Source organism: Somniosus microcephalus, chromosome 25 (assembly GCF_052327205.1).
Source record: "Somniosus microcephalus isolate GS21.2 chromosome 25, FLI_Smic_1.0, whole genome shotgun sequence".
Taxonomy (NCBI): Eukaryota; Metazoa; Chordata; class Chondrichthyes; order Squaliformes; family Somniosidae; genus Somniosus; species Somniosus microcephalus.
In genome coordinates this window covers 35,097,627-35,109,795 of record NC_141011.1, presented here as the reverse complement: position 1 = coordinate 35,109,795, position 12,169 = coordinate 35,097,627, and the positions used below count along the sequence as shown (strand labels likewise).

Here is a 12,169-nt window from a genome sequence, read left to right as displayed (position 1 = left end):
CCACCTTCTAACCATGTTCGACCTGAAAAATTCAAAATTAGCCTAGACTAATGTGTGTGTATCTTGTATCCGGTTTCTACCCCTCACACGTCAGGCGGCAAGTTCAGACTTCAGAAGTCACACATCAAACTGCCAAAAGCATGAGAAAAAGAGAAAGCCAGGCATTTCGTGACAATTTTTCTAATCTTGATTAACAGCTAGGTATTTACAAGCAGCTGCCAAGCTAGAGAAACAATTACACTAACTGATCTCAGGATGTGCCTATTTACAGGGATTAGACCTTGTGGTCTTAAAAAGGACAGCTCCGGTTGTACACAGTTTCACCGAAGCAGTAGAACAATACATTGTATATAACATTCCTGTTCTTATAAAACAGCTTATCAGCCACCTTACCAAGAGCAACGCCACAGGAGAGACGCTCGAAATAAATAAAAACTGGGGATCAAAGAACTAATCCCAAACATTTTATACAAACACCAACTGCAGTCATTTCTGTTAACTCAATGTCATCATCAGAAAATTTTTATTCGGCTGATAAAAATATTTGCGGGTTCTAGACCAAATACCCGTAGGGGGTAATTTTGTCAGGTGCTGCTCTAGCACAGAGCCTTACTAGCAGCCAGTGCCATAGTAGAGATAGGTCTCGATTTTCCAACCCATGCTTGCTGCTAGGAAGGTTCTGTGCTGGAGTGGAGCTTGGCAAAATTACTCCCATTCATCCTACTAGTCTGCTGCAAAGTTTTAAATTCACTTAAAGAATGAAATCCTTTATGTTCTTATCCCTTATGTGAGTTTTTTACTCCCTTATTTAGGCATTCCCTCCCTTCTCCAGATGGTGTACAGACTGCCTGTACTCAGGCTTTATTCTACTCTTCCCTTGAGCTAGCCACTAGGGAATATGTAAGGATGGGCTAGGTGACTCCTATCCATCTGTTTCCCTTTTTTTAGGTCAGCTTGTTTAGCTTTAGATCTGTCAGTCAACCACGTGACTGTGTTTAGCATGGCAGGATCCAGTCAGGCACCGCTGCCTCAGTAATTCAATAGAAACAGAGGCTTATTTTGCTTTAACAAGTTAGGATTCCTTTAGGAGTAAAAACAAAACCGTAGAGCACCGCAACTTAAAGAAAATTTCACTTTATTCACTGGAAGCAAATGTTTTATCCCCAACTAAGTCAAATTAATTGAAGCAAAAATATAAATATATTAACACCAGACCCAAACAAAACATTCTATGGAATAAACATTGCGGTGTTTTGGAGGACCCACAATGAACAAGCATCTGAGTTATACAAACTGGATAGTGTGTATATAAAATACTGGGTGGACTCAGGCTGTGCTCAGATATGTAGGTGGTCTGGGGTGGGCTTCATCCGTCATGCTTTGACTCAACGCATAAACATGCCTCCAGTAATTTATTCTTTTAAGGGGATTTTCACTCTCCCTCTCCACCCTTTTTCATTTAGTGTCACATCCCAACAAGCTGACTCCTCAGGCACTTCAATAATAAAGACCAGAGTGGTTGATGGTCTCTGTGAGATGAGTAATGAGGTCAAGGTGTTCAGCTGCAAGGATACTGCTGGCCACAAAGCCTGTGTCTGGATCTGTCTGACTGCTGATAGGATGAACTTGATGGTAAATGATGCAGCCAATCATTTTCCTGCCTCTTCAGCTTAAGTCATAAACAAACTGAAGCTGGAGCCTACTAGCTGCTCATCCACTAAGCAGAATACAGTTAAGATAACTGCAGAGGGAAGAAGAGGGCCTTTAAAGTGGTTCTTGAAGCCTCTTCAAAGCAATCAAGAGATGCTGCAACGGTAGATTTCGAAGCAGTGGATGGTGAGGTCAGGAGGGTCATTTGGGAGATGAAGTGGGATCAGTGGATTGTGTTCATCTGCAAGAGCATGCGATTTCACAAAAATCATCCTAAAGAATTTTTCTATTTAATAAACTCTATCACCAATCATTGTCAAAAGGGTTCCTCTGGATTATTGCCAATGACTGTTAAGTCTGGTGCTCTCCAGCTAAGCTGTGTGATATCCTCAATGTCTAGAAAGAGCACTATATTAAATTGGCATCTGACCCAATAGGCCATAATAAGGATTCATTTGTTGAAATAACCTGTGCAGTGTGCTGCATAAATAATGAAACAGTTGAATGGGAGGAAGTGGTTTCTACACTATCACCGAGCTAATGGTAAGACAACAGGCTTAAGACAGTATTCATGCTGAATTTCGTAAAGCTACTGTAGACAGCTGGTGTGGAGGAAATGTCACTGGTCTTGGGGACCAGAGCCAGAACCACCAATTCACTTTGGTGTGCCAGCTAAGGCTGGTGAATAGAACTCTGCCTGAAGGGCACACACACTCGGTGTTCCAGAGCACAGTTGTGGTTTCTGTCCACATGAAGGATCCTAGTGAGCCCAAAAACTACTGAGGAATTTCACTGATATTACTAGCTCTTAAGGTGGTTCTTCTGGCTGTTGTAGCACATATATTGGATGCTTTGGAGGCCCACGGAATAATCAGTGAGGGACAGGCTGCATTTTGTTCTTGCGAGGAATGCGTAGAGCAGGTTGTGGCTTCATATGAAATTGTGGACTGTCATAAAACTCATGGAAAACCACTTATACTACTTTCAGCAATCTAGGCTTTTGACCTAGTGCCTAATATGGCCTTCATGAAGAAACTGGACACTTCAGCAGATGCCCAATGTCACCCATCCTCTTCCATATCCATTTATGAAGATGTGTTGGATGACATTGTACAGGACTGCATTGGATTGCTTGTTTTGGGCATTTCTGAAAGATTTGTCACTCTGCTTTTTGTAGATGATATTGTGTTGTTGATAGACTCACTTGTGGATCATGGACTGTTCTTGCTACTTTGAACAATTGGTTAATCAGAACTCAAATCAGTGCTTGGGATTGGGGCCAGTGCTCCAAATATCCTGTTTCTCCAAATCAAACCAATCTCTTGAAACCGGATTTTTCCTTATTGTAGTCTCCTTTTTTAAAAAAAATATACAAAACCTCTTGGATAATTCTATTTATACTAACTTTTATTCATTTTTATCTCCACTTTGAGTCTCTTTACAACATGCATCATAGCCAACTACAAAGACAGGGGTGATACCTGCCCCAGTTCCCTGCAAATTTGCGCTTCAGCTGCCTGCAGGGAGGTACACAGTAGTGACCTGAGCTGACTCTCTCTCTTTAATGTTCTCTTTCTCTCCATGCGGAGGCACCTGGTTTCCACTTGGCCGAGATCAGGAATTCACTACGTGGAAACTACAGAAGGAGGGTATCTACATCCAGCTAATGCACCAATCATTGACACAATTCCATCACTTTGAAATTCTCCATTTATATTCAGATTTGGATTGAGCTTGGGCATATAAAACTGCTATATGTGCTCTCCGTATCTGGTACAACTATATTTTGCTGCATCATAAACCCTCGGCTGCAGTAATAAGATAGTGAAGACTTACTGCCATGGGTTTCTCCAACAGGATGTGGTAGCCCTTCTTTGCAAATGCCACTGCTGGGTCCTGTAGATTTAAATGATATATTTCAGCAAATAAGAAAGTTTAATTCAATAAACTATAATTTATAAGACACAAGCTGTATTAAATGAACACTTTGTCACTAAAAGGTTGAGACATTGAGGACAATGCAGGAAAATAAAAAACATAATCTAGTACAATTCTGTCATCAACATAGAGAATTCAACCTATTCCTGATATGTGCACAGACACTCCAACCTCATGTTGTCATTAATGCACAGATATTTAACCTTCCTGATAGAGCTGGCTAAGACAATGAGTAACTGAGCCATACAAGCCAAGTATGATTTCTGGTCTGAATGTAGTTAGCTGATCTCTGGCAGGGTTATAGTACGGATGCTACATATGGTCTCAGTGCTCAAGGTTTAGAAAGGGAAAATCTACTAGGGGTCATTACCACCGAGTACTATTCAGTGACTCTTGCTGGAATTGTATATATTCAGACATCAGGTAATGCCCCACTGAGCTGAAAATAGCTTCCTAGTATTCATTGGCTAAGCCCATGTGAATAATGTCCACAAGAATCAAGCCATTCCACTGGTTCCTTGGCATCCGCCACAACTTCCAGGATTTTCTGCCAGTATGGCAGTTGTTCAACAAGTGCAACCATATTTGATAAGGCATATACAAATTAGACATGAATGATGGGAAAATGCCATCCAATGGATTTTCTGTCATGAACACCTTAGTAGTGCTTGGCATCAGGAATGTTGGAGTATTCCTGGGTTACATTTTAAAGGACTGCCTACCCTGAGTGGTCATTGGAATTAGGCAAGAAAATGTAATCTTCAGCTGATAATGCTAGCCACACAATGCTAAGGAAAGTGCTGCAGCCATTCTGCCCCCCCCCCCACCCCACACGCACACACCCACTGGAAAGACAGGTGCAAAGTCCATCCTGCCACCCCCCCGCCCCCCCCACACACCCCCCCCCCTCCCCCCCACCCCCCCCACGCACACACCCACTGGAAAGACAGGTGCAAAGTCCATCCTGCCACCCCCCCGCCCACCCGCCCCCGCCCACCCCCCCCGCCACCCCACACACACACCCCCCCACCCACACGCACACACCCACTGGAAAGACAGGTGCAAAGTCCATCCTGCCCCCCCCCCCCGCCCACCCCACACACACCCCCCCCCCTCCCCCCCACCCCCCCCACGCACACACCCACTGGAAAGACAGGTGCAAAGTCCATCCTGCCACCCCCCCACCCACCCCCCCCCTGCCCCCCCGCCCACCCCCCCCACCCCGCCCCCCCGCCCCACACACACACCCCCCCACCCACACGCACACACCCACTGGAAAGACAGGTGCAAAGTCCATCCTGCCAAATTAGAAAATCTACCTCTATATTTTTGTAGAATTAACCAAGATTATTGCCATGTAAGAATTGATTTAATGCTTTTATTTAAAGTACTGTTACTATGCAAACGCTTAACACACAAGCATCAAATTCTTCTCTCTGCTATTTTAACAAAACTGAGATAGTGACTGTCAACTAGCTATTTGATCCTCACCCAACGTGTAGGCATGCATATTTCCCTGCAGGTGTTGCTGAATAACATATAGAAGCAGGATTCCTTGGTGATTTCTCCCCTTCCTCACCCAGGGAAGCATAGGTCAACATTATCACCCCTATTAACCCCTGGCTCAGATCAGCTAACTCAAAATTGACTGGGGATTGTTCCTTGGGGTATTCTAATCTATATGGGTTAGGGCTACACAGGGTAGTTCTGATCTGTTTTGAATGTTCAAATAACAATTCACTCCCAGCTATCCATTATTCTCACTTATATCATCTATATATATTGTAATCACATTACTATAACTATTCAGATAAATTCAATTTGCAGCATTATTTTGGTGCCATTTCTTCCTGGCCCAATATAAGCAATTTCACCCATCCTCAGATTGCTGGTTTAAGTTTGGACTATTTGTGAACCCTAACATTATAAAGGTTTCTCATAACCACTATGCCCTCATGCTGTTCTTTACTCCTCCTGCCATTTCATTTGTTTTATCTGTGCCCTGTGCCAATTTACATTAAACATGGAAATGATCATGCCTGTGCACCTTGTGCATTCTGTCTGGAGTAGCTATGATCACAGCGTCCGCAAACCTCTCCCGTGCTGCAGCCCTCTTCCAATCTGCCAGTAACAAAAAAATCAAGGGTTATTTAAACAAAAAGTATTGATGAAAATCAGGTCTGATTAACTGTCTTCTGGCTTTAAGCAATAGTAAACCAGCTTTATTCACTCACTGCATTTTGATCAACATGTTTTATTTTTCCCTCCCTCTTTTACCAATTTTCTTTGCTTCTACTTCTCTTCTTTGGAAGGCACTGCTTCTTCCTGGGACACAGTTCCTCAGGCACCAAGTGCCCTTCAGTAACGCCCTCAAGTAGTCATTCCTCACGTACAAGGCTAAAAGACTGTTGGCGGGCTATTTAACTGTGGTGGCATTACTGCCAAGCCTGAATCTGTCTTCATCCACAAATGCATTTTCCAGCAAGAGGAACTGGACAGTGGTCAGAAGCAGGATTTTGGGTGTTTTTTTTCTCCCTATCCCAAGGGCTCTGAGGCAAACTCTAATACCCCTCCCACTATCCAAGTTGAGGTCAATTAACTCAGCACAGACCGGGCCCAGATTGATCATGGTATCTTCCTGCTCTTAGTCAGCCAGCTACTTACGGCCTCATCAAGCTACGCACCGAATGAACCCGATCCACAGCTTGTTGACACACAGGCCTGGTTTTCCCTCTGGGACTGTACATCTGCTGGAGGTGGGTGCTCGTGTTAAATGGGGCAAAAGTCCCCATAAGATTTCAAAACAATTTCATAAAAATGGCTCTAAATAAACCCGCAGCTGATAGGCCAGCAATAGGGGGGTGGAAGATGGGAAAAGATGGCCAAAACTAGGTCCTTTCCCTCCTTTTCTGGATGGCACAATCTTCTTGTTGCTGCAGTCTCAGTACTGTCACCCTGTACAGGTCTTACTGTGGTTGGTGGTACTGTGGCAGGAAGGCAGAGAAATGAGCTGGTCCTATACCTGATCCTCACGGTCTTGATTCAGATTCTGAACATTTATCTTATGCTCCGGATGAGCTGTACATCAAGCATTTACACTTGTTAGCAATATATATTTACATAAAGTAGAAATAAATAAAGTACAGCTCTAGTGTCTCTCTAATTTGGAATTAACAGTTTTGCTGTATATACTTTACAGTTTAATACAATGAACCAGACCACTTTGATTAAACCTTAACAGTCATATTGTAACAAAAGTGGCCAACCAAAGCCACTCACCATCAAATACATTGCAATCATTCACTGAGTACTTCATCTGCAAATTCTGTCTGGCAATTAGGCGGCAATCTGCTACTCCCACAACCTGGAACACAAGTAATAGAACGATAGATTAGTTCAGAGAAATGTTGTAGCAACAAATGTTAGCGATAACATAATGGCAGTAGAAAAAAGTAACACAGCCATCAGTAAGACAGAAACAGAATCCACGTGGATAGAGATAAAAGATATAAAAAGGATCAATCAAACGAATGGGGGTCGTCTAGAGGCCACCGAATAGTGGAAGGGAGGAGGAGGAAGAAATATGCAAACAAATTTGGGAAATGAGTAAAAACATAGAATAAACATCATGGGGGAATTTCACCCCAAAATTAATTGGCCAGAAGAGGTAGGTAAAGAGGATAAGGGAATGGAGTTCCTACAATGTGTACAAGGCTCCTTTCTAACCCAGTATGTGAGAAGCCCAACAAGGGAGGATTCGCTACTGGATCTAGTAATGGGGAATGAACCAGAGCAGATGAGAGAAGTAAAAGATGGGGAATATCTAGGCAATAGTGACCATAATACAATATGGTTTAGGATACTAATTGAGAAGGACATAAGCATGACAAAGACCAGAGTAATAGATTGGAGAAAAGCTGATTTTGATGGGCTGAGAATAGAACTTAGGGAAATAAAATGAACAACAATATTGTCAAACAATGATGTAAGAACAGCAATGGGAAACATTTAAAACGGTGTTCAACAAAGCCCAGGAAAAATATATTCCACTAAAAAACCAAGAACAAACTAAACACCAATGAGATACCATGGATGAATAAAAACACAAGGGAAAAATTGAGGGTAAGAAAAGAGTCATACACTAAGTACGTGGACAGTAGGGGAGAGCATGACAAGGGAGGATATGAAGAGACTAGGAGAGAAGTCAAAGAAACAATTAAGAAGGCAAAGAGGAACTATGAAATTAAATTATCAGGAAACATAAAACAAAATAGTAAAACATTCTACAGGCACATACATTTTTTAAAAATGTAAAGTCGGGATGGGAATGGGGCCACTAAGGGATGGTCAGGATAAAATCACAGGCAGCAATAGCAAAATAGCAGAAATATTAAATAATGATTTTGTTTCAGTATTTACCAGGGAGAGGGATCAGGTGGACATGACATCGGAAAATGAGATTAGAAATGATAGAACTGCATTTAAAATAAAGAGGAGAAATATTAAATAAACTAATCAAACTCAAAGAGGATAAACCCCCTGGTCTGGACGGATTGCATCTGCGCATTTTAAAAGAATCTAGGGAAGTGTTTGCAGAGGCACTATTACACATACTTAATAATTTGCGAGAAAAAGGTGTTCTTGCTCAGGCCAACATCCCCAGCATCGAAGCTCTGACCACGCTCAATCAGCTCCGATGGACGGGTCACATTGTCCACATGCCCAATACGAGACTCCCAAAACAAGTGCTCTACTCGGAGCTCCGGCACGGCAAGAGAGCCCCAGGTGGGCAGAGGAAATGCTTCAAGGACCCCCTCAAAGCCTTCTTGAAAAAGTGTAACATCCCCACCGACACCTGGGGATCCCTGGCCCAAGACCGCACCAAGTGGAGGAGAAGCATCCGGGAAGGCGCCGAACACCTCGAGTCTCTTCGCCGGGAGCAAGCGGAAGCCAAGCGCAAGGAGCACACGTCAACCCAAGCACCCGACCCACCCGCCCCTTCAACCACCCTCTGCCCCACCTGTCACAGAGACTGTAGGTCCCGCATTGGACTCATCAGTCACCTGCAAACTCATTTTTAATGTGGAAGCAAGTCATCCTCAGTTCCGAGGGACTGCCTAAGAAGAAGAAGTTTTTACTGAGGTGTTGGATTCGGAGAACATACAATAAAGAGTGGGAAACCAGAACAAGAAAAACAAATATTTGTAAACTGTGGTTTAAAGTATATTAAGAATTAGATGGGGGAGAGGGAAACAGGGTTGACTGACTTTCCACACCCCTTCCAACACAAAAAAAATCTAGATTTTTCTTTGCATTAACATTTTCTGATCATTATCTCATTGCTGTTTGTGGGACCTTGCTGAGCACAACTTTGGCTGCTGGGTTACATTACACCTGTGACTATACTTCAAAAATGTACTTCATTGGCTGTAACGGTCGTGAAAGGCGCTATATAAATGCAAGTCTTTCTTTTATTAATAACTTTATTTTCTCATTTAGTAATTAGATGCATATAATATAATCAGAATATTACAAAAATATTAACACAGAAAATTAATGTCCAGAAGTAACTAGTCTGGTGCTGCTTGCATAAAAAGGGATAAATTTACCACATTATTTTTCTCCCAAAATAATTCTGATGATAATTTTCTTTGCTGATATTCCAACTTCTACTGAGTGCCACAGCACGAGCCCCAACTTGGGAGCAAAGAGGCAAAAAGAGTATTGTGTGCAATTTTGAGTATTGTGTGCAATCTGGAGTATTGTGTGCAGTTTTGGTTGCCTTATCTGAGGAAGGATGTTCTTGCCATGGAGGGAGTTCAGCGAAGATTCACCAGGCTGATGCCTGGGATGGCAGGAATGACATATGAGGAGAGATTGGGTCGATTGGGCTTGTACTCGCTGGAGTTTAGAAGAATGAGAGGTGATCTCATTGAAACTTATAAAATTCTGACAGGACTGGACAGACTAGATGCAGGACGGATGTTCCCGGTGGTCGGGGAGTCCAGAACCAGGGGTCACAGTCTAAGGATAAGGGGTAAGCCATTTAGGACAGAGATGAGGAGGGATTTCTTCACCCAGAGAGTGGTGAACCTGTGGAATTCTCTACCACAGAAGGCGATGGAGGCCAGTTCATTAAATATATTCAAGAAGGAGTTGGATATATTTCTTAAGGCTAAAGGGATCAAGGGGTATGGGGAGAAAGCAGGGACCGGGTACTGAATTTGGATGATCAGCCATGATCGCATTGAATGGCGGAGCAGGCTCGAGGGGCCAAATGGCCTACTCCTGCTCCTATCTTCTATGTTTCTAAGAAATACTACAAGTGCTGCAAATCTGGAGTAAAAACAGAAAGTTTTGTAAATGCTCAGCAAAATCCACCATCACCTTCAGATAAAAGGCAAGTTAATGGCTTTATCAGAACTGACGAAGGCTTCCCCTCCAAAACATTAACCTGCCTTTTCTCTTTTCAGAAGCCGATGGACCTGCTGTGTGTTTCCAGCACTTTCTCAACCATTAAAAATGGTAGTGTAGGAATGTCTGGTTCCTATCCAAAAGACTGAGGTCCACTCAGGCGATCAAATAAACGAAGTTTAATGAAAACTAACAGAGTTTAACGGATAACTACAGGAGAACATCGAATAAAGGTCTAGTCAGTTCAGAGGCTCCACGAGGACTGCTTGGGCAGTCCCGTGGCTGACGTCATGACGTCATCACGTTTTTCCCGCCGGTGGGGGATCACGTGATGAACGGCGTGACGTCATCGCGTTTACCCGCGCTATTAAAGTGATCGCGCTCTGTACATGTAAACAGTGAAAACAAAGATACAGACTCAGGCTGTAGCTAACATATTATTAAAGGGAATTCTATACAATTGATCGGAGTCCCTTAGTGGCTCCGCCACATGCGCCCCCCCAGAATTGTCTTTAATAGCAAAAGTAAAACGGCGAGGAGGCCTGACAAGCCTGTCAGATCGACTTCTGTAGCCTTGAAGTGGAAGCTGATGGATGGCGGGCGGTTGCGTTTGATCTGGCACGGCGACTGTGGGCAGTCGGCCACGTTTCGGCGGTTGTGCAATCTCGACTGGGCGGTCAAGGTCCAAGTGAGCCGGCTTCAACCGGTCAACCGAAATGTGGTCCGGTTTACCTCCGATACCGACCGAAAAAGTTTTGTCTCCCGGCTCTATCACGCAGAAAGGACCAGTGTAAGGGGGTTTGAGCGGATCCCGATGAGCGTCGTGGTGAATAAACACATAGTCGGCGTTCTTCAGCTCAGCTGGGACGTGGGAACTCTGCAAGCCGTGATGTGACGTAGGCACTGGAGCGAAACTTCTGGCCGCCTCCTGGTGGCTGATGAGCTGCTGGGATGCGGACCATGGCTCTGTTGGAGTCGGAAGGAAATCCCCTGGTACGCGTAGCGGCTGGCCATATACGAGCTCCGCCGAGGACGATTGAAGATCTTCTTTAGGCGCCGTACGAAGACCCAAAAGGACCCATGGAAGCCTGTCCACCCAGCCCGCGCCTTGAAGGCTGGCTCGCAGTGCGGCTTTGAGCGACCTGTGGAATCGTTCGCACAGGCCGTTCGCCTGTGGATGGTAGGCAGTGGTGCGATGTAGCTTGACGCCGAGCCCCTGAGCCACAGCGTTCCAGAGCTCAGAAGAAAACTGCGGCCCACGATCAGACGAGATGTCCGCCGGTACACCGAAACGGGCGACCCAAGAGGAGATGAATGCCCTGGCGACGTCTGCGGAAGTGGTGGATGACAAAGGAACCGCCTCCGGCCATCGAGTGGTGCGGTCCACCATTGTAAGAAGATGAGTAAGCCCGTGCGAAGGCGGAAGTGGCCCCACCAGGTCCACATGCACATGATCAAACCTACGTTCCGGAACAGCGAAAGTGGCCAATGGAGCCTTGATGTGACGCTGCACCTTGGCCTTTTGGCAGACCACGCAGGTGTTGGCCCAGTCGCAAACATCCATGTGCATGCCCCGCCACACGAATTTGGACGACATCAGCCGTTGCGAGGCCTTCATGCCAGGGTGCGACAACCCGTGTATGGCGTCAAAAACTTTTTGGCGACCGGCACGACAGTGCGAGGATCTCCTACGGAGACGTCGCAGAGTAGCGTAGTGCCCGCGGCATGGAATTTGACGTCGGCCGCTTGGAGGCTAGAGGGGTTGGTTCTGTAAGATTGGGCTTCCGGATCCGAGGCTTGATCCGCAGCCATGAGGGCATAGTCGATGCCAAGCTGGACTGCATGAACGGTCGCGTGGGAGAGACAATCCGCCACCAGGTTGTCTTTACCGGACACATGCTGAATGTCAGTGGTGAATTCTGAGGTAAACGTCAACTGACGTTGCTGCCGAGCTGACCACGGTTCGGCGGTCTTGGCCATAGCAAACGTTAGTGGCTTATGGTCCACAAAAGCCGTGAACGGACGTCCCTCTAGCAAGAACCGGAAATGGCGGATGGCCAGAAAAAGGGCCAGCAACTCCCGGTCGAACGTGCTCTACTTCCGCTCATTTCGCCGTAGTTGACGGCTGAAAAACGCCAGCGGTTGCCACGTCCCATGCACCCACTGT

The 12,169-nt window shown here is 45.1% G+C and overlaps 1 protein-coding gene across 4 annotated transcripts in view; it reads right to left on the bottom strand.

Annotated features, from left to right (window-relative positions):
• Positions 1-12,169, bottom strand: part of LOC147100682 (uncharacterized) — a 269,041-nt gene that overhangs the window by 184,766 nt on the left and 72,106 nt on the right. For all 4 annotated transcript variants that reach the window (XM_085967190.1, XM_085967189.1, XM_085967192.1 and 1 more), the window contains 3 exons: positions 6,868-6,952; positions 5,636-5,709; positions 3,487-3,546 (listed from right to left, as the gene is read on the bottom strand). In XM_085967190.1, coding sequence (XP_085823316.1) covers positions 3,487-3,546; positions 5,636-5,709; positions 6,868-6,952 — 219 coding nt within the window. The remainder of the gene's footprint in view (positions 1-3,486; positions 3,547-5,635; positions 5,710-6,867; positions 6,953-12,169) is intronic.